The sequence below is a fragment of the Haemaphysalis longicornis genome, unplaced genomic scaffold (genome assembly GCF_048455015.1).
Source record: "Haemaphysalis longicornis isolate Haplotype H1 unplaced genomic scaffold, Haemaphysalis longicornis Haplotype H1 scaffold_1, whole genome shotgun sequence".
Classification (NCBI taxonomy): Eukaryota; Metazoa; Arthropoda; class Arachnida; order Ixodida; family Ixodidae; genus Haemaphysalis; species Haemaphysalis longicornis.
The window spans coordinates 293,420,619-293,443,808 of NW_027526203.1; the positions used below are offsets into that span (position 1 = coordinate 293,420,619).

Below are 23,190 nucleotides of genomic sequence, written 5' to 3' on the forward strand. Positions count from 1 at the left end.
GAAAAATTTCATTCTGTAATTTTAACGGTAAATTAGAGTGATGTCCCCATAAACAATGTTTTTCATGTTCTTCTCGGGAATATTGTTTTGTCTCATGTGTTTGATATTTTTCAGAGTTGATTTTCTACGTGAATAATTTGTTCAATGTATGGTAACATTTTTCTGCATAGTAATTATTTTTGTTTGCTACAAGCAAAGCTGTGCAATGGATTTTTCCCACCAAAGTTACCGCAGCTGCACCGGCGCTCGGCCCCCGTCGAACTGTATTTTTCGCTAGAGTGACTGTCGACATTGTCGACACTGTACCGACGTTGAAAACTAAGCTTGATTTGAGCAATCATTAAAGATGGACAGGCGGATTTTCTTGTTGAATTTACATAGAAATGCGTAAGGCTTAAAGGGGTCAGAAAGACAAAATAAAAGTTCCGTCCATTAAATAGACTGCTTTCTCCCGATAACAATGATGCCAATGTCATCGCAAACTTCAAAAAAAAAAAAATATCATCGGGGTATTTTAAAAAACCGTGTTTCCTTGTAATAAAGAAAAGCTATTAGGCAGTGGCGACTCCCCAGTCGTCTTACGGCAATAGTGCTTGTGCGATTGGCCGCCTCCGACTCAAGCCACCGCGAAGATATATGACTGGGCGCTCGTACTGGGCCCTCTAGTTCCTCTTGATCGTGTCACTTGGGAACGTGCAGTTAAAATACCCATAAAAATGTTTTAGTGCTAGCCTAGAATACGTCACTCCCGTCCATATTACGTGACTATGGCGCGGAATTTGAAAGATTTTAATATTTTTTGCATTTGGTCACTTGAAAAAGCGTGTCTAATGGCAGTAACGGAACTCAGTGAGTTACCGGAGACTTTTCCTTTCAAAATGAACCAAGTTTGAGTGTTACCTTGAGGAACAAACTGAAAGCCCCGTGGTCGTAGGGCGCAGACCCAAAATATGGCGGTCGAGCAGGAGCGGAACATTTCAAGCGCCAGTGGGCGCCGCTAGGGGTATGATGACGTGAGCGTTAGTGTAATGCGCCGTAGCGCTCCCACGCTTTTTATACACGTGTTATGGATGCGTAAAAAGGAGGAATGGACAAAACCTAGCTTCGCCAATTCTTACACTATCTAGTTGACGCAAGAATTGACGAATGGTGGGGGAACGCCGACGTGGGTGCTATTACGAGTGTCCAGATATCTCATCGCAATCATACAGTTTGATGAAAGTGCTCCTACTCTGAGAGAGGAAAACTTTCGTTCAGGCAGGTCATGAAAGAAGGGAGAATTACAAGATTTCGCAACGACTTCGGCAATCATCAGCTAGTGCCACTGTTGTGTGTGTGTGTGTGTGTGTGTGTGTGTGTGTGTGTGTGTGTGTGTGTGTGTGTGTGTGCGCGCACGCATGCGCGCGCATGTGCGTGCACGCATGTGCACGCATCTGCATGCATGCGCATGTGCACGCATGTGCGTGCGTGTTTGCGGGCACGTGCGTGCGTGCGCGTGCGTGCGTGCGTGCGACTGCGTGCGTGCGCGTGTGCGAGTGAGCGTGTGCGCGTGCGCGTGTGCGCGTGTGCGTGTGCGCGTGTGCGTGTGCGCGTGAGTGCGTATGCGCGTGTGCGTGTGTGCGTGTGCGTATTCGTGCGCGTGTGTGCGTGTGTGTGTGTGTGCGCGTGAGTGCGTGCGTGTGCGTGTGTAAGTGCGTGCGGGCGTGCGTGAGTGCGTGCGTGCGTGCGTGCGCGTGCGTTCGGTGTGGGAAGTCAGTGAGGGAGATACGGGCCTAAAGGCGCGTGAACGACGCAGGAACAGGGCAGCTGGAATCTTTGTCATGTGCACAAAACTGTGCAATAATGTAGATTCTGAAGATAATGGGCCATAAAAAAAGAACAATAAAAAAGTCTTACTCTGGACAAATGAAGGAGGCAAGTTGTGTCACGGCAATAGCGTCATGGCGTGACTCAGGAGCATGACAAGCGAATGATACTGCGATCCGATCTGAACGGGGCCTACTAACGCCATCGCATTCCGCGCTTAAAGGCGTAGCCTAACCTCCTCAAATTTTTTCAGGCACGTACTCCGCCACGCATGCGGTGTGATGCCCCAGGCCGACTAACTGCCGCGAACACATAACCCACGACCGGACATGGCCATGCACACACGAAGACGTGCACACGGCGTGAAAAAGCACCGCTTAGAATCAATGATCTACAGATGTAGCTATAAAAGAAGTCGCCCGACACATTGCCGGAACGGATAAAAACGAAATCAACCAATGATTAATTAATAATTTAATTAATTAATAATGAAAACGTGTGAGGTGTACAGTAAGTTGTTAGTGTGGGAAAGGGCGGAGCGGATTAAGCCAGCAGTCGATGGGGTATACGTGGGTGGGTGTACTTTCCTGCCTCTCTGGCCATTCAGTTAATTTATTTGGTAGTCAACGTGGGCCGACGCAATCTTCGGGGCTTAAAACGCCATGAAGTCGGCTTTCATAATATCTCGATTTTTATGGACAGCGAGAGCATGCAAAAGCATTCTGTGTGGAGTACGGAGCATATGGAGCGCATAAGCCCTTTTTATCTACGCAAACGTCACACCTGTCAAACCGCTACCTGAAGAAAGCGTGAAGAAATATTTAATCACCATCATCGTCGTCGTCATCGTCACCGTTGTCGTCGCCGTCGTCGCCGTCGTCATCATCATCATCCTATCTACGCCCAGACCAGGGCAAAGGGCTTACCCATTAATCTCCAATTATCCAGGTCCTGGCCTAACTGCGACTAATTTGTCCTCGAAAACTTCTTGATCTCATGTGCCCAAGCTTTCTGCCGCCGCCTGCCACGCCTGCTATCTCTAGGGATCCACTCTGTTACCCTTAATGACCAACCGTTATCTTGCCTTCGCATTACATGCCCTGCCCATGCCCATTTCTTCTTCTTAATTTCTACTAATATGTCCTTAACACGCGTTTGTTCTCTGACTCACACCGCTCTGTTCTTGTCCCTTAACATTACACCTATCGTCTTCCGTTCCATTGCTCGCTGAGTCGTCCTCAGTTTAAGTTGAACCCTTTAATGAGCCTCCAAGTTTCTGCCCGGTAGGTGAGAACCGGTAATATGCAGCTGTCATACACGTTCGACTTCAGGGACAATGGTAGGCTGCCATTCATTATTTGAGAATTCCTGCCTTATGCACTGCACCCCTTTCTTATCCTTCCAACAATCTCTCCCTCATGGTTAGAATCCGGGGTCACAACTTGGCCTAAGTAGATATATTCGCATACCACTTCCACTGCCTTGCCACCTATCTCGAGCCACTGTGCTCTCCCGAGGCTAATGAGCCTTACTTTAGTTTTATGCATATTAATTTTCAGGCCAACGGTTCTACTCTGCATGTCCACTGCGGTAAGCATGCTTTGCAATTCGCCCCCCGATTTACTTAGCAAGGCAACGCCATCAGCAAATCTGAGGTTGCTGAGGTATTCTCTGTTAACCCTTACGCCCACCTGTTCCCAATCGAATGTTCTGAATACTTCTTGTAAACATGCTGTGAATAACATTGGAGAGATTGTGTCTCCTTGTCTGACGCCCTCCTTTATAGGTGTTTTACTGCTTTCGTTAGCGGTGGACCCATTGTAGATATACTCTAGTATTCTTACGTAATGCTCGTCTACACCCTGGTTCCGCAATGCCTGAATAACTGCTGAGGTTTCAACCGAGTCAAATGTTTTCTCATAATCTATTAAGGCTATATACAGGGGTTCAGTATACTCCGCGCTCTTCTCTATCACCTGATTGGTGGTGTGAATGTGGTCCATAGTCGAATAGCCTTTACGAAACCGTGCTTGCTCGTTAGGTTGACAGAAATCTAAGGTGGCAGAAATTCTGTTAGCGATTACCTTGATAAGTACCTCGTAGGCGACTGACAGTAAGCTGATCGACATGTAATTTTTAGAGTCCTTCTTGTTACCTTTCTTATGGATTAGGGTGATGTTCGCATTCTTCCAAGATCCCGGTAATTTCGCGGTCATTAGGCATCGCGTATACAGGTTTGCCAGTTTTACTAGTACAATTTGCCCGCCATACTTCGAGAGGTCTGCTGTTATCTGATCTTCACCTGGTGGGGGAAATATTTAATACTCAAATACTTACTATGGTGGCTCAAGAAAACTGGAGTTCACATCCAAAAGTTCGCCTCGGTATTATGAGGCCCCCCGAGCCCGACTGATCTTTTTGTCAAGTTGCTGTTCACAAAATAATTTTAAATATTTACCACATCTTTCATCACTGACGACAAATTTGTTTTGGGCATGGTAAGCACAACAGGACAACGCTTCTTTAGTGAAAAAATGTACCTTTATTTAACAACAATGCCAGAACATGCGAGAAATTCTGATAAAACTTCAATGTTTCTTTTTTAAAGTACTAGGCATACAACCTTTTCACAGCTATGACAAAGCAGCAGGGTTGTGTCTCACTCAAAAATACAGTTATAAATGCCAGGTGAACAAGGGCTGTAACAAAACATTCTTTAGCAGATGAATACTAGTTAGAGGGCCATACTTTCTGTTGAATGTGGCTATAATGACTATAAACGACTGAATTTGGACCAGTTTTCTCTATACATGACTGAGCTTCACAGAACTCATTTTAAGCGTCTGACGTTCGAAATTTACAAAAATACTTCACAATGTCTTCTTCGGTTTTCAAGCTTCCTGTCATTACATATTGTCGCGCATTGCGGTAACGACGACTCACCTTATCAAAGTAGTATTTGATTATTTTATATATTCGATGCCTTACTGTGCAAGGACTGCAACATTTCATTTTATTCTTTGTGTTGATTTGAACTCATCATTTGTATTTACGTCTGAAGGTGTGTCCATCATCATAGAAATACAGGTAAGAAATATATAACGGTAATCGAGAGATATAAATAACTATGTTCTTTCAGACATATTGCGTGTGAAGAACACCGCAGTTTCTGAGATGTCCGAGACTGTAAACGTTTCCAATGAAGTTTATTCCGTTTTTTTTTAAGGAATGCGAATTGTGATAGCGCTTCAACTTTTTTCGCGCAAAACGCTTAAAGTGCTATTTTTATAAGCAGTGACCCGCGCTGTAGTCTGCTATGGCCTTGCTTCGCAATAATACTGTAGTAATACCACGCACCTAAAAGGTGAGTACGATCAATCGTTAATAGTGTTAAACAATGTAGCGTCAACATGGCGCAACGACACCTAAAAGGCATTATTTGTAGCTGCCGGGGATGACGTGGAATGTCGCGTGGTGGCATCTCCACACCGTGATAAGAGTGTGTTTACCCTTCCTATGATATATTTGGGAGATGTCGGGCTTGAGCTCAACGGTATGCACGCTCCACTAACCCGAGCGAGCACGTTCACTGTGGGTAGAACCCCCCTACCTTTTATACCTTAAATGCGCACGGAGTTTTACTAATGGTTTTATGCTCGCCTAAAAAGAAACCCTATCTATCTTTGCTGGTGTCTATCGCCCGGCCTTCGCAGGACTGCAGCTGAGGAGAATTACCGTCCACAAGAACTCTGCAACGTCAGCTTTGGCACGTACAGGACGCCAGTTTAAGCGTCTCTTTTTGATCGCGTCCTTGTCTACGGCACAGGCGTAGAAGGCGAATTTCAAAGACAGCATCGCAAAGACAATATGCGAAGATCTCATAAGCCAACGGTATACGAAAGAACAAGATGCGATGCAGACAGGCCCACTAACAGGGGCAAGGCTAAAGCAATTAAAAGGTTCCCCCCTTTCCTCCGTACCTTCATTGGTGTGCTCCATTCATTTAGGTACAGGTATAGACGACAGGTGTCGTACGAGAAGGGTCACTGACTTTTACGCAAATATTGGAGCTATGTATGACTAGGTTATTATGTCTTCTCTTTTCCTGCAGCACGTTGCGGAAATGCTACGGGCTGTACAAGCATGCGCTACGTGTTTGGTTTTTTCCCACTCATTTCACGCCTCAAAATTTTTCATTTCATTCATTTTAGGGGTTGACATTGACTTTGTGTTTGTTCCCGCACAGGTTGCGATGCTTGCAAGCCGCTAAATGTAGCCTCGCGGACAGCGTGTCGCCATCGCCAGTGTCTCTGCAAGTCGGCGAGGGGATAACGCGAGGGAAAGGGTACTTTGTAACGCCCTTTTTTCTTGTTTAAAAGTGCACCTAAATTGGCGCCAAAAATTCAGAACGTGACCCACGCATTTAAGACTTTAATTCGGTCGGGTAATTGGATAATCGGTCGTCCAGGGCGGCGCGACCGATGTCACCCTGCTCGAACTACCGCGACACGCTGCTGTACTTTTTCCTTGGGTCGGCCAAATTTCTAATCAGCAGCATAAACACGTGTGTTGCACGCGTTCGACCTGTAAAACAACAAGCGGTGTCTACAGGACGCATCCATACACAATGCTCCGCAGCGCACATCGGGGTCCAGCCCATGGAGGATACTTTGTTGCGCTCGGCAAGAGGGCCTCGCTCTGAAACAAACAAGTAGGAGTTCTCGCCCCTGGGATTCGAGCGCATTCACGGATCACGCTACCCCTTAAGTTGTCGAAGAGTAGCCTCGCTTTATACACAAGGCTGCTCGACCAAAGGCCAAGATTGTAATCCTGCCCAAAGTGTGCTCAGAGCCTCAGAAAATAAATGCCGTTGACGAACTATGCTGTCGAACGTTCGCGGCTTGGGTTAAATGCAATTTCTAAGACGACTCCATTCACTTGCAGCAGAACGGACGCATGCGTCACACTGCATCGCTGGATCTACCAGCAGCTGACACTGATAAGGCAACTGGTAAAGTTTCACTTCAAAAATAACTTATTTCCCACTGTGAGATTACGGCAGACCAAAAATAATAAAAAAATGGGGGAGAAGAATTCACGCGCTCCATTTGTAGCTTAATGATGATTAAAAATAAAATACAATGACCGCGGCAAACGTCTTCGTCTCGTATGGCCTTGGCAAGTCACCAATTTCGAAAGTTGGCCGGTTGATGTACTACCTGAATTTGAATTTTTTCGCTCGTTACAGGGAAGACGTGAATTTTGCCCCGTCCTTTATCCGTTTTAAAGCAAAGCTTTTTACCTCTACCCCCCAAGGGTTCTTTCGCGACCGTTGGTGTCACCAGAAAACTCCAGCGAACAATAAAACAATTTACTGGCACCGCCGGGAATCGAACCTGGAACTAATAGACTAACAAAGCGAGAGCCCGTCGTCTTACCGATTTAGCTACGAGCCCACGCGAAGACGGGGAATACAGGTGGTGTACTCACCAAGCACATCTACGGGTTTACCCCCTGCGTTCTCACTGAATGCCACGTGAAAGCGTCACGCGACCACTCACGCCCGTCTAGCGGCCCTATGCGCACCTTGCTCATGTGCTAAGAGTTACAACAATTAAAGGAAGCTAACACCAATGCATGGCATCTCACTTCTAGTACGCCAACGTGCCTAGTACGTCAACGTGCCTGTGGCCTCCAGTGTTCAGGTAAACAATCACAGCTCCTCGTCGTCCGCGCTCCCGACAAATAACGGAATACATTCAAATACTCCTTGATGGCAAGGTCATCACTCCAATCCCCAGCATCAAGATCCTGGGCCTACATCTCCAGGCTAACACCAAGAGTGACGTCCCCTTGCAGCGCCTCAAAAACAGCATTAATCAAATCATACACATGATCAGGCGAGTTGCCACCAAGAAGTGAGGCCTAAAGGTATCCGGTACCTTTCGATTAATTCAAGCTTTTGTCCTCTCGAGAGTCGCTTACGTCAATTCCCTGTCTTCTTCTCGACAAGGAAGACTAAATAATGATAAGAAAGGCGGTCGAGCAGACCATTGGTCTTCTCATGAGTGCGTCCACATAGAGGCTGCTTAGAACGGGGCTCCACAACACGGTAAAGGAGCTGATAAAAGGTCATCTTTCTAACCAGAAGATCCGACTCGAAACTGCGGTGGGTAACCGCATGCTTCACCAGACTGGCTGGGCAGCCCAGAATGTCACTCCACTTGACGTACTACCAGACTCTTGGCGACCAAAGCTAAAGATGCTCCCTTTGCTTTGAAATATGAACCCCTCACATGATGAGGGTCACCGAAAAGCACGGGCTCAAGCGCTAAACACCACCCTCAGTGGGGTTCATGCACTTATCTACACAGACGCCTCCAAACATCGAGGGCAGCAATACGCCATCATCGTGGCTACCTACAGAACCAACCTCCTTGAGTGTACCTCGCTTAGGACCCAAGAAATGACGGCAGCAGAAGAGGCAGCCATCACCTTGGCTCTCACTCAACCAGGGATTCGGAGGGTAGTCACCGATTCCAAGCAAGCCTACTGGAATTACCAGTCGAGTTGGGTGTCCTGACCTGCACTGCACGTGCTAAAATACTACTCCCCAAACGGTTCCATACAGCTCATCTGAACACCCCCTCACGCTTCAATTGAGGGCAACAAATATGCCCACCCAACAAGCCTGCGCTTTTACCTCCCGTGCTATGGAGCTGCACGTGGACAGTCACCCGCTTGTCACGTTCAGGGAGATAACCCAGCATTATCGCCTTCTGAGACAGACCATACCTTCGCCTTACCGTGACCTTACCAGGGAACAACAAACTACCCTACGGCTCATACAATCCTGGCTCCTTCCCACAGTATACGCGTCTTCACTTAATGTATCCAAATCGCTACGACCCTGAATGTGAATTTTGCTCAGAAGTAGGAACACTCCACCCCGTAACCGGGGTGTGCGACTTTAGCCCTGAGCACCCTCCTCTCTTTCCGTCAACTACCCAACAAGAGCAATGGGAGATGCTGCTGTCCAGGCCCTCTCTACCTACCCATCTTCAGCGGGTGGACAGAACACAGCCCGCGCAGAATGAATATGGGCCCCACAGAAGAAGGAATCACTCCCCAGGGCTGCACTCTGGGCCATTCAGAAATCTGAACAGAAGTATTTCTTCCGCCTCCTCCCTCTTCTCTGCCGCAAATCTCGTCGCCTCCGTCCGCGGCGCAGAGAAGGAGAAGTCAGATCGTCTAACACCGCGTTGGAGCTTACTTTAATTTTATAAAAAAGTTTCCACTCTTGTGCTACACCAATACAACTCAACCAAACACCGTTCATGCATCATGCATTGATTTAACATTACCAAAAATATCTCTTTGAAGTAATAAATGGTGTGGTTAAGTGCATTTGACTTCTCTCTGGTATTACTATTTGTCAAGCGATGTGAGTGAATTTAAGTGACGTCGCATGGGTAATCGTTATGGGTGCCGTTTACAGCTTTGCTTTCCAACCACATTCACGGGGTGGATTGGCGCGATTTTTTTTTCATTAGCCTGGTCAATTTTATCTTCATCACATCTCGTAAGCTATTCTAATAGTTTCTCGCTCTTTTATTCTCAGTTGCCTTTAGCCCTATCAAATAAATTATTCCCCCGGCAATCGATTTCAGTACTCGGCTCTGACGCATTTCGATCGCCTCGATCTTGACAATAAAGCGAACGACAACAACAACAACGCTATTTGACTATTTGCGGAAAACAAATGCAGCATCGCGTGGGTGTGTAACAAAATAAAGGGCGATGTTTAGTTCGTTTAGTGGAACTGTTGATACTGAGTTAGGCGCCACAGACTGGTATTTACAGTGACTAAAAACACACTCACAGAAATGCTCACTTTAAAGGTATTCGCGAGGTGAGGACAACTCTTGGTAGTGGAGCGGCGCGGGGTGGAGTTTTGATTTTTAAAGTGCTCGTGTGTGCCGGTATGTTTTTGATTCACTGCTCGTGAGCTAAAATCCAAATTTAACACCGAGGTAAGGTATGCAAACACGTTTTCGTCAACACATTTGGAGATACTAATACGAACGCAGTACATTATGCGTTCATGAGCACGGTGAATACTACTGACCTCCACAAACACAGCGTCACCACAAAGTTCCCGCATACATTTGTGGGTTGGCTAAATTACAGATTGGTAAAGGGGCAATTTTATACCAAGCAGCGTAGACGTCACGCTAAAATATTTTTTTTACTTAAATACAATCTAGCGGCATTACTAGCAATCGTAACGTTGTCTTACTTCCGAGAGATGCCCTAAAGGAAAAGGAAGAAAGAAATGCCCAAGGGCTTTTGCTTCTGGACGTGAAATCCTGGTTTCGATACCTAGCCGGGGTGGTCGTATTTCTAAAATGGCGAAACAGAGAGCAGGAAAACATTAGGCTGCCGCTGCCCCTTATTATAATACCGTTAGTCAAATGCAATCCCCATCACTCCAATACGGCGTGCCTCGTGCGCCAGCTGTTCGTTCTACACGATAGGATCCCAGTGCACGGATTTTGTTTGCGTGTAAATTAGCGGCGGATGCCACTGGCGTCGAATATTCAGCTCGGTGAATGAACTACGTTTTTAATTGAACCTGGCCTAAACGTCCGCTAATGTCAACCCTCTGCATGGACACGGGCACTCTCATACATCGTTGCTGCCATTGCGGCCAAAATAGCTGACCTCTCAGCTCAGCTAAGCTCAGCTCTCAGCTCAGCTCAGCTCTCTTCAAAAAAGTCGTCATCTTCACTTTGACAGGCACACCGTCTTCCCTTTTCTGTAGCTTACATTGGCATAGGGACACCAGCGCCAGCGCACTCGGCCTTCCGCAGTTCGGCTTGCCTGGTCGTGACTTCCCCTGGGAAAGGCGTCCACGAAAACGAAGTCATTCAGGACGGCTGGACTGACGGTGTGGCTCATTACGCGCTCATTGTCTAGATTTTCTGAAACGCTTTCATACTCAAAAACTATAAATAAAAAAAAGCTTCGCTTTAGTAGTTGGTTACTGCGTCGTCGTCATAGGTGTACATTCGTATTGCCCCTTCACTCCACCGCAAGAGAGAGCAGTCGCGACTGGAGAAACACTACGCCGCGCGTCTAGCGTAATCAGGTGCCCTATTGTGAGCTTTGCCGCGGTGTTTTCAACGTAGCACCGTGAGGCGGTGAGTCTGCAACCGGCTGACCAAATTAAGGATGCTCGGTACACTCTTCGGTTCTGGTAAAACAGCAGCTGCGTGTTGGCCGTGGAGCAAATTGTCATTTATTTAAATGCGTCCGGCGTCTAATTGAGAAGCTCTTTGCGCGCGTGAGCTTTTCACTAGGACACAATTCATACTTTTCTTTGTCGTGACTAAGAAGGAGAAACAAAATGGAGGAAAAGAAGAAAAACGTTTCTGGTGACCCCAGCTAAAGGTACGGTAAATGTGCATGCCAGTCTCCTCATTTTAACCGCCCTTGAACAGTCGCTTAAGCTACTTTGAGCATAGCTTCGCAGCCAACATGGGATCTAGGTGCCTAGGATCACGTGCAATGAAGAAGTGTCAAGTGGGCGTGTAAGCACGGCGACTACAAATGAAAACCGACGGCGTGGGCAGGAACAGTGCGGTGTATGCGACATTGCGATTCAAAGCGCGCAGCTAAAATACGAATTTGGGTCGGATAGGGAGCGAAATCCCAAATCGCAGTCGAGGTTCCCCAGCAAGCAATACATGGTGCCCGCAGCAGCGAATTGTCGGTTCCCAATCACCAAAGTAACGCACTGAGGTACACTCGACTAAAGTGCCCTGGACGTGGGACGCAAGGAGGCTCCGAAGAACTTGTCCTCCGCGAACAAAAAGAAAGGCGCTCTGTCGTCACATTTTTTTCTCCTCCGCAGTGTGGTTGCTACGCACCCTATATCTAGATATCGGAGCCAAAAGGTCGCGGGAGCTCTGTCGGAAGCGGTATCCCTCCACTCTTCGTGTTTGTCTGCGCCTGTTGAGCCGGTGCTTTACGTGCTCTTCTGCGAGGCCTTTGATCTCGCATATTCAGGAGGAGAAGATCCTTCCAAGGGCCCGCCTGTCACGCGCTTTTGTCAGCGGGATAAAGGGCCCACCCTGCGGCACGCCGTTGCCAACGGTCCTCAAGTCTGCCGCACTTAAAGGGCGTGTCGCCATCGAAACGTAACCGGGTCCTTGCTTTGAACTGATCCGCGATGATACGACTTTGCTCAACTACGGCTGTAGCGCAGAGCCGTATATACGTGAAAGCACGGCGCAATCATTTTAACCCGTAAATGTGTAATCACTTATCAGAGGTTCAGTTACGTAAAACGTTTACGTTGAAACGCGCTTCCAAATCCACGGTCATCAGTTTTATTGTTTCATATTTTTATTTGTATAGCGTATACGAGCGAACCGCGCTCTACTGGAATGCTTGTGCCAACGGTTTCTCATGCTTCCTTCGGTTGTTTTTTTCTGTTATAGAAAATATCAGCCACATTTATTTGGTAAAAACAATAACACCAACGGTTTTTAAATAACCGTCGCAAATGCCAAGGAGACCATCGAAAAATGATGCGTTTCGGTACCTCCCTTATCAACACTTCGTAGCTGCACGTCGAGGCACGCCGCATTACAGCGTTCTCCGCTGACTTGTGCTACTACAGACTCTGTAAAGCCGAGCAAACTTCACGCTAAATAAGGCTTTTTCTGTTTCGCCCTTATCACAAAATTGCTGTCGATGGAAATCAAATGAGAATTGTATGCCGAACAAATGGAGAGTTCTGTCGCCTGTCCGAACAGGAAGTGTTGTATTAAAATTCTAATCTTTTATCATAGAGCCATACACATGGCGCTATCTCTTGTACTGGTAATTAAGAAAAAGAAGCAGCTATGTCGAAATTAAGGTGTCGTGAAATAAAGTGATTCTTCGGTGTCTGATACGCTGTTGCATGCACATAAAATAACGAAAAAACTTGACAGCTATAAACCTTTAAAAACTTTTTTTTTCTTACCTGTCTCTCAAAATATCCGCGCCGTCCTGCCGTATAAAAAATGTTTTTCTTTCCATAAGAAAGTATGGCTTAGAAAACATACCTCCTTCCTTTCTCGTGGGGTGGTGGGAAGAAAACAACACAGGACCGCATAAGCGCGATGAGTGGTACAACATTTGGCATCAAGGGATCCCGGCATCAACGACCTCATCAGAAATACAGCTTTGCTTTACTTACTTGTTGCATTACTCCAAATGTGCACGACAGCCGTTTTCGCACGCGGGCTCGAAGTAAAAAGATAGCTGTATTGCTTGGCTTCACATGCTTCATGACTGATACTCAACCAAAGCGCTTGCTCGTGACTACGGGGTCACTTATTCTACTAAGGGGAACACACGCGCTTCGATGTATGTGCGTAAACTGACACAATTTTAAGAAAAAAGGCGCTTATACCAAACCAACGTTAAACATTTCTTCTCTGGTAGAGAATTCGGCCTGCTTACCGCGCAACAGGGCAGTGAGCTCGGTTCTGCAAAGGGCTAAGGAAACACCACAACCACGCGATGAAATAACTAGCAAAAAAGATACATGCTTGTTATCTATCGTAACTCTAATCGTTTTCGTTTTCTTTGCTTCAAATGTCGTGGTGAAAAAGTCGTGGTAGTTTGTGCGGCTCTGCCAATGCCGTCACTGCAACTGCAAACCTCGATAGAAGCCCGCATTCATCCCTATTCAGACAAGAGTGGTATTGCGCAAGTGGAACACACACAGAACAGGCACTGATGTCATACAATTATGGGCTGAAATGACTGAAACCAATTGACCTCACACGCACAACGTGCGCGCTAAGAACTCGACTTCGCCGACGCAATGAACGCTACCTTAGCTTTTCTGTTGGGTTACCTCACAGCTAGCCGGTATTCTTCATCTGCTGCGAGCGCTAACACTCCGCTTCTGTCGCTTTTCATTTCATAGGTATACACATCTGGCGGCGTCATCATTGCGATTAGATACGCCTTTTTTTTACATCTGCACAACACCTTTTCACCCTTAAAGGGGTACTGACACCATTTTTTTATGTTAATATCATTACACAGTTGGCTTCCTTTGCCCTGGCTAAAATATGAGCGGCCTGCGACGCGTGGAACAACAATTTGATCTCATTTCTCGCGCCAACGGGACAGAACGCGGAGAGGCGCGCAGAAGCTGGACACCGGAGTGACATCACTCCTGGTACGTAAAAGGAGTGACGTAGCTGTGCGCCTCCAAGGCTCGTCATAAACTCGTGACTTCACTTCACATGCGCGTCCGGGCGAGCGGTGACTGGGCGCTGGCGCGTTGGTGAAGTGATGCCCGAAGCCAGAGATACAGGCATAACCGCTGCCCAGAAAGGCACTCTTGTCAAAAATAAAGTTTCACACGTGGGAAAGGAGCCGATAAAAAAGCCCAGAATCGCAGCAGAAGTCGCCATCAGGACTTTTATTGAAAGCGGCCATTAAATTTCCGCCGCAATGCTCGGCCTAACGCCTTCAGGCAGCTCAGCCGCTCAGCTCCGGCGGCGGGACGCTCGAAACAATGCTTCCACCCGCTTTTGCTGTGTTTTGACCTTCGCATAAAACGGGGAGGTCACACGGTGATTCGCTCATACGCAGCCTCCGGGCTGGAAGCGCAGGAAACCAAAACGGACGATTTTTAGGCCGTTAAATGTAATTAATTATCGCGCTCTCAAGTATTTAAAATGCTGTTTCGGGTTCGCCGGGCCATTAAGCATCGATGAATCAATAAAAAAGCTACAAAAAAGTTTGGTGTCAGTACTCCTTATTAAGTGAAAGTTCTTTAACGCCCCAACATGGATATATATATTTTTAAGAATGTCACTTATTTCGATTCGAACGAGCATGGAGGAACCGGGTAGTAGTTTTCTCTAGACTATGCCAGCAAGTTCTCTTCCAGTGTCCTTCAAATTTAGGCACATGTTCAACTAAGCCCTCTACACGGAACTACCTCTACACACAGAAACAATAGTAGTTACAACGGTAATAAAGCAAAGCCGCGAATGTCCTCACCTCCCTCCGCCCCTTTCTCGCTAAAAAACAATGGTTCACGCAAAGTGGTACGAATGGTCTACAATGACTACAGCTTAGGTACATCAGTTTCTTGGACGCATCCTTCCCACCATGTGAGGAACACACCCTCCTCATCACATCACATCACATGGGCCTCCTCGCTGCAGAAGCGACCGTCAATACACGGCACGTACACGTCTACTGTACACGGTACCAGTGTTCACTCCACAAACAACTAAAACCTCGTACTCGTGGGTGGGGGTTCTAGCAAAGGCATGGCCGACGCCGCTCTCGTCACGACACGCCGGATATTTTTTTGTTGTTTCTTTTTGCGAGGGGAACGATATACAGTGGCACACGGAGTGAGAAACATTCCAGACAGCTAGTCACAAAGTGCAGACTCCACAGTATAACCATCGAACAAGATTCACATCCTGTGATTATGCTTGTGGATGTAGAGGTACGTTGCGTGAGACAAAAGGGAGTGACTGCACATTCTGTGGCTCCACCAGACGAAGATCCTCCTGCCGCGCAGTGAATACAATTCCACCTGCTTTATTTCCCTTCTCCTTTATATAACTACCACGTGCCAAAAAAGCGCCAACCTTTCGCGGCCCACTTCAGATGCGAGTTCCCCCCCCCCCCCCCTTTTTTTTTGAAGAGACGACCTGTCCCCCTCGTCCTAAACAAATTTTCTGGTGAAGTTTTACCGCGCACGAAACATAGCGCGGTTTGCTAATTATTATATAGACTGGTTGTTAGAAATAAGATTACTCGTTTTGCCAGGTCTCGTCCTAACGTTCAATGTGCTATGCACGAAATCAAAAAAGACAAGCTGGGAGCGGTAGAATTCAAATGTTATTCTGGGTCCAATATTTAAAAAAGGATATTCCTAAGGCAGCCTGGAAAATATTATGTTTGGTCACAGATATTAAAACGTAGATTCTTTTTTTTTTTTTTTTTGCTGAGATACATGTACTGATATAATCAGTGCAGGCCTCGTGAACCTACTGGTAAAGGTTGGCGGACTCATTAAAGCGCACCTTGCGAACGCTGCATTTCAATGTATTATCTGTGCTAAATCCCCTTAAATATACATTTATATCAGCGCATTGAACGACCGTTGAATCTTAACCATACTCTGCAATAAAGATGTCTGTGTACCCAATTATAGAGCTGTTGATTAAGCCATTACTCACGCCTTCGTAATATGGCTTTGATTTGATGCATGCGATTAACCGTTTGTTTTTGTAAGCTTTCATTTCATATTTTGGTGATATCAAATTACTAGGCCGCGTTATATTAACGTTTTCGTTGTCCTTTATGTTCAAACCTCTCGCGATATGCTCTAAGGGCAGTGCAGAATTTGTGCGAATGCACCGCGATTCCGTATCGATAACAATTTTTATTGCGGCCTCCTGAAAACAAGGAACATCGAATAGCAGAGCGATGTTAATCATTTACGTCCACTGCTTATGCCCCGAATGGCCAGTAACATTTACGGACTCTACCAGGCGAAGTGCAGTGCCATCGCAGTAACTGACTTTTTTGGGCAGTCCACCTGGCGTCGTATTGCAAGTCACGTGCCATCTGGCTTTGATTTATAGGAGCTGAACGTTCTACATTTCCAGCCACGAATGGCCTCACTCGCATCTTCACCTCAGAGCGCGGAGCAGCATACATTTGGCACGCGTACCGGCGCTTCTCAGCGCCGCCGTCGGACGGGCAGCTCGCTGCGTATAAGCCTCTCCTCAGCCACTGTGCAGACCACTCGCGAGAACTGCATGTCTATGGACTCAGGTAAACGTTCGTGATTGCAGTGTACGACAAACACGCTGCGCCCTTGGCGGCGATGCTACAGGGAGACACGGAAACCAGGCACTCGCTCCCAAAGCCCTCGCGGCGCCGCCTCCCCGACAAGCCGCTGGCGTGCTGGGTGCGGGGCCTTGTCCTCGTAAGCACGAGGCGCTAGTAACACTGGTCGCAGTAAGCGCTACGGAGTCACGTTCGGACAAGACGGGACACAACCAGCACTGTCACTAAGACGGAAGAACGAGTTGACGGCTCAGACGCGCTCGCTGACCAGCTCGGCGGCGGGAGAGATGCGCGAGCCGGGAGAGTCGGTGTTGTCGAACTTGATGCACATCGCCTTCACTACGGGGCTCTGGGTAGAGTTGCCCTGGCTGCTGAAGAACCCTCCGTGCTTTGGCTTCAGGTGACGGTTGTTCATCTCCATGTGAACGATCTTCATGAACTCAATCTGGGCCGCCAGCTTTTGAATCTCCTCCTGCAAGGCGTGCCGAAGCAAGCAGGTGCGGTTGGCCACAGGGGATGGGAAGTATCAAGGCTCATCGCTTCGTCGCAAACAGTTATCAGCGGCGTTATATGCGGCTGTTGTAGGGCTACGTGACAACACACACACACAAACAGCGCGCACGCACGCACGCACACACAGGCACATACACATGCACGCACACCCGCATGTGCTATCGTAAGCAAGATTTACGGTCGGTATAAGGCCGGGTTCAGACTGTTGCTGCCACTGTCGTAATAACTTTAAAGAATGACGTCATTTCACGTCTCAGCCCACCGAACTGCATGACATGCCATTTTTGTAACGTCCATAGATCCCGATATGGCTTTTGCGTCGGCAGTATAAACATAACCTAAGTCAGTCAACGGGTATAATTGCTGTGTTGAAGGCCTCCCGCAAAATTATAGCATTGGTTTTTGCGCCTACAAATTGCCCATGCAAACATTTAAACTCGTGTTTTTGTTCATTCGTGTCTTTGTGCAGACACGACGGCTCATCATCACTGTGGGAGCAGACCTCAAAGCAGCGTATGCTTGACGCTTTCCTTGCGGCAAAAAAGAGAACTGTCAGTATTCTTGATTTGATGGCAGATAGTCAGTGTACTCGTTTAAACCATTGTTGGTAAATCCCCTTGGCGCTTGGCTCGAAGCTCACACTGGTCTGCGCTTTCTGCCAAAATAAAAACATGCAGGTCTGCTCGTTGAGCCCTTGAAACACTGTGGAATAACGACGCTTTGGTTTGATTGTGTAAGAGAGTCAAACACAAACTTTAGCTTAAGATGAGCTGTGATCATGGCACTTCTGTTAATACGAATAACCTTAAAGGGACCATGAGGACAAAATAGAAGTTTTCTTCAGTAATAAGGCTGATTTGTCCTTATAACAATTATACCAACTTTATCACAAACTTCAAACAAACAGTCTAGATATTAAGAAAAATAGATGAAGCAGTCGCGGCTTACCGGCCACTCCCGTTCTTTATGACATCACAGGGTCTTGTTTGAGCGATTGGCTGTCGCCGACGAAAGCCACCGTCACTAAGTAAGACTATGCAATTGCTTTGGGCTTTCTAGCCCGGTTTGATCGTGCGACTTACATTCTTACATGCAGTTAACCCAGTGATAACCGTTTGAGTTTCTCCAGTATTAGGCCACTGATGACGTCATGTAGCGCAAAATTTCAGTTTTTAACATTTGTTGCGTTTTTTTACTTAAAAACGCATTTGATGACTGTAATGAAGCTGAGTGAGTTACCAAAGGCCAGTTTTTTTCAATTAAACCAGGTTGCTTTTTGTCTCTACGTCCCCTTTATTGTGCTCACTGCTCATTGCGGCTATAAAACCGAAGATTTTAACGCACTGTCAGATTCATCTTTTTATCGAAACACAAGTTGCCCCGTTGGTTTGCCACTGAACTGTTCCATGCAAACACGCCCCTGTGGCGTCATAATAGAGTACGGGCGCGAAACTTGTTGGTGAGTCAACACTGATCCATCTGATTTCCTCAATGTCTACATTATTTGGCAGCAGTTTGCGTAAAAACTAGCATCGCTGTGATTGGGCAAAGTGTACTAAACTTGTATTTCGTATTCTAGTCAGTGCCACATGTGCTTTTTTTAAAGCATACGCTCTTTATTCGTGCATGTTATCTCGTGAGCGTATTCCATATATCTCAGGGTGTTTCTTTATGGGTTATTTACGACAACGTCCCTACTGCATACTAAATTTGATCGTGTAAACCTCAGTTGGATGTCAGCGCTAGTGCACGTTTCGCCTTTCTGTGTTTTCTGTTATTTTGCACTAAACAAAGCTGTAGATCAGTGACACCAAGTAGCCCAAACCCTCACTGTACTCAGTTTTACACATGACTGTGGCTGGAGACATGGTTTCTGATTGAAGCCTCCCTTGCTCTCCACGCCGCAATTTGTCGAATTTGTTGAAGACAAACCGGGAATCCTGTATGAAATATCGTCAGCCAAGCATGCATCTCCAGCTAGGGGAAAAAAGTTCGGGCAGATGCCACCTACGATTATTGTTCATGTAATGTTGTCAGCATTCTTCTGGTTGTATGACGCATTTGTATTGATGAACGACTTTCCCTATTTTTTCTGCTCCCCCTCCCCCTCTGTCCCCCTCCCTCCAGACCCTCGCACCACCCTTCTACTCTCTCCGACATCCTCGATTTAATGTCAAAGTGACGCCCTAAAGCGAGAAAACGGTTAGAAAGAGAGTACAAACCGACCAAAAAACTGTATTGAGATCCTAAGGATGCTAACAGCATTAGGATGCATTCATTAACCAGTTACAACTTTATTGCCTATCGCCTTTGTGTTCATTTCATGTGCTTCACATTCAGGGGTTTCCGTATGTTGAAACAGATGTTGGGAAAAGGCAGAAAAGGATGAATGTGGGCATCGCGATTACTCCAGTACTGTCTTAACAATAGTGGAGGAGAAATGGGTCGCGGGGCACCTTTGTAAATCATGAGAGAAAAGGGAGGTTTGTGTGTTGTGGGCATGACCAAAGAAGTATTTAACGTCACAGCAAAAATCTGCGAGAAAATTCTGTTTTTAAGGATTAAACGTAAAAAAATGTCGATATCCGTTCTTAAACGACGCGAATAGCCTAAACAAACTAGGAAGAAATAAAAAAAAAACATTTCTTCCCTCTTTACGACGTGGGTGCAGCGTTTTTTTTGTATCGTCCTAGTAAACAGCTCTGTCACGTACGCAGCACACTGTTTGTTAATTTGTGCCACACCCACGGCGTTACAATCTATTGGCGATGAGATGTTTGAGTAGCGCCCCCTGGCTGTGACGTCGGCTTCGGGACTCGCGCCGCTGTCGTCTGCTACACTCCGCTTGTGTGGGGCAGCAGCGCCTGTGCTAGAAATCGCCCGCTTTGATGCTTTAGTGCATTAAAAAAGCTTATTTCTAGTAATTCAGTTATTTTTGCCAGCTCCTGACACATCTCAATAATTTCAAGCTGTATACCCCCACAAGTCTTCAACACACGAGGCGAGAAAGAACAACTTTTTTCAGAGCATCGGTCAGGAGATCGTGTGTAACTCGTCCACTCTAGCTTATTCGCGAGGTTCAGCGCTCAGAGCTCCTCGATAAGTATTCAAAATGCGTAGGCTTCCCTACAGTATTTTTGAGATGCTCCTATGAAGACTCCACAATCTACGTACCAAGCAGCGGGCCCCTACACGCGCATCATACAACAGGAAATAAAGCGGCTGTCTTCTATTTCTTTTGTTGTGGTTGACCTGTATCAGATGAACGTTTACTTTTTCTGCGCCCAACCCATTAAGTTTTCTGCACCATCACAAACCTCCCATTAGCAGGTTAGGGGATGTTTTGGAGGCTCACAAAGATTCTCCTCCTCCTCTTGAGTGCAGTTTTCCTATAACGCATATCTGAATATTGGGAAGACATGGCTGTGGGAAATGTACCGAAATATCCCTCCAGTTCTTAACAAACATAGTGTTACTGTACCTTTACCGTAGACGTGACTTGTTTTGCTCAATAAACCTCCATGCTGGTTTGAAGCCTGGTACAAAACCAGCATGCACCTGTACACACAGTACCTTTTTTAAAACTCAACCTACATTTTTGAGCGCCATAGTGCACGTCAGCATACTTTCATGCCATGACAACTTAAAGTGATATGATACAATACTTTCGAGCGTTCGGCAAGGTTGCAAAAACTGTTCTACGTTATATATGATTACCGGGGATCGTAAAGCCGTAAAGCCTCTGCCAAAGCCGACAGCCCCGAAGGCATGGAATTTGTTTTGGTCTTGTATTTTTGCTGTTGTCGCTTACTAGTAGCTGGCTGTTCCCTTTGTTCGAAAGATAGATTAATACAGAAGCTGGCGTCTAGCTTCTACTCTTCGCTCTCCACACAGGACTGGCTTCGCAAGGAATGGGGCTACGCCGGCAATGTTTCTTCCGTAGCGGCATCCAAAACTATACTTTAACACATGCCTTGAGCTAGTGTGAGCGATTTGAAGTCTATTATTGGGATGAAAAGTTACGCACTCGCAAAATCTGGTGCGGACAAGCATCACACGTCAACCGAGCGCAAAGAAACTGCAGGGAGAGCGAGCCCGAGTGAAGCAGACGACAAATGCGAGAATCCCTAAGCCGACGTCACGCAGGCGCGCTTCGCAGCGCCGCCCGAGGTCGCGCTCACCGCCAATACCAATCCAGAAATTGCCACTTGTTTATGAAAGCCCGAACGTGCGCGCTGCAGTCGACTTTGAATAGTGAAGTATTGTGCTCGCTGCAGCATCTGTCCAGTATCGGCTCCGTGCGGTGGGTTCGCCCGCACCGCAGCTGTCGACGCTGGGGGCATTCGCATGAGTTCACGCCATAAGCTAAAAGCTCATCTGTCATCAATCCAAGTGGCACTATAAGTCTGGGCCGACTATTGCGTGCGAATTCGAACTGCCTCCTCCAGTTCCGTCGTGCTGAGAACAGGTGCTCGGTCCACTCACCTTGAGCTCCTCATTTTCTTGATAGAGGTCCACAGTCTCCTCGTGCATGAGCCCGACCCCATTGAGCGAAAAAGAAGCGGTGACGCCCCGGGCACGAGCCCTGTTGTCCCACATGTCGCCTTGTCCCTTGATCACACGATAGAACTGCAACCAGAGAGAGAGAGAGCCATGGAGAACCGAGAAAAGCGGAAGGGGCCTAGAAAAATTGCACAGTTTCTGACAACAACATCATGGGCAAGTTGCGGCCGATTGCTTGAAAACATGTTAGCACAAAAGGTACGTGCACAAAGAGGGAACAATTGCCGTTTATACTCCGCACTAGTTTATGTACCTGCCTTGTTCTCGTTATTTGCTTTCGTCAACGGCGTGGAACGGAGGAATTTCATATCAGTATATGGTGAAATAGAATGCGAACCAAGCATAGATCCCGGAGGCCAAGCAATTGTGTGCTTGAAGCATATATGTATAGCGCTATCAATGCACTTTATTATTGTTATATAGCTGTGCGATATTTTAGGTCCGAGTGAAAAAAAAACCTGCATTTGAGCGTTCTGGTTCCAATTTTCATATTCCCACTTCATTTGTCCATAAATGTGCAAAATGCGTCATTCATAGACCCGTCTCCCTTTTTCGACGCCAGGACAATTTTATTGGTTCCGCTTTGTAAGCGCCAACTACGACTCATGCTGCGTTGCAACACTGCACATGTGCTAGCTAGATACGTCCACTAAGTAACAACTTCAAAGCACTCGCCTCGTCGTGCACACGCAATACCTACGGGCACCCCCACTCTTTGCTGTCATTGACTCACACGGGGGCAACAGGCCGCGACACCCGAGAATCGGACACATGAAAAGCTGGAATGCACTGTTTTCCCCATAGGAGCGGCAAGATCTTATCCTCTGCTTCCCCTTATGATGAACGTGACCATGATCGCAAGCATCGCTAACGTCATTCTCCAGTTTACGTGTAGCAGCTGATGATGACGATGGCGTAGGTTCCAATTTTAGCTTGGAGTAGGGCATACATATCATTTCTTAATAAAACGAAACAAGTTTTAAGTTTCCACAGGAAACCCCCTTTTTTCTAAACTCGCTGACGTTACTGGGTTTCACTGAAAACGACCTACGCAAAGTAGCGTCCGTCATCTTGTCTCCTTACATCGTAAACATAGTTGCCTGTACGATGATCAGATTGTGAGTGTTTTCGTGGCTGAGGAGGAGGGTGCACGGTTTTGATTAGGTTTTGAACAGGGAAGGGATAAAACCGGTCGAGGACTCAATTGCCACGAACCCAGGACCACGGAGCAAGAATAACATAGGAGGGGAAACTAGGCTTCCTAGCACGGCCACATAATGTCACATGTGACATTATGACGAGCACTTGCAAGCGCTCGTCATGGATTAAGCTAGCGGCATCTGCGGCGGGCGAAGAAACTGTCCGGCCGCTGGATCGGCATTGCACTGCACAGCCACGGACTGAATTGCGGCC

At 46.9% G+C, this 23,190-nt stretch overlaps 1 protein-coding gene across 1 annotated transcript in view; it reads right to left on the reverse strand.

Moving 5' to 3' along the window:
* Positions 1 to 9,354: 9,354 nt before the first annotated feature.
* LOC144148209 (putative G-protein coupled receptor CG31760) overlaps positions 9,355 to 23,190 on the reverse strand; it is a 249,170-nt gene continuing 235,334 nt past the window's right edge. The window contains exons 14-15 of the mRNA XM_077679793.1: positions 21,700 to 21,843; positions 9,355 to 17,173 (exon numbers count right to left, since the gene is read on the reverse strand). Coding sequence (XP_077535919.1) covers positions 16,952 to 17,173; positions 21,700 to 21,843 — 366 coding nt within the window. The 3' untranslated portion in view covers positions 9,355 to 16,951. The remainder of the gene's footprint in view (positions 17,174 to 21,699; positions 21,844 to 23,190) is intronic.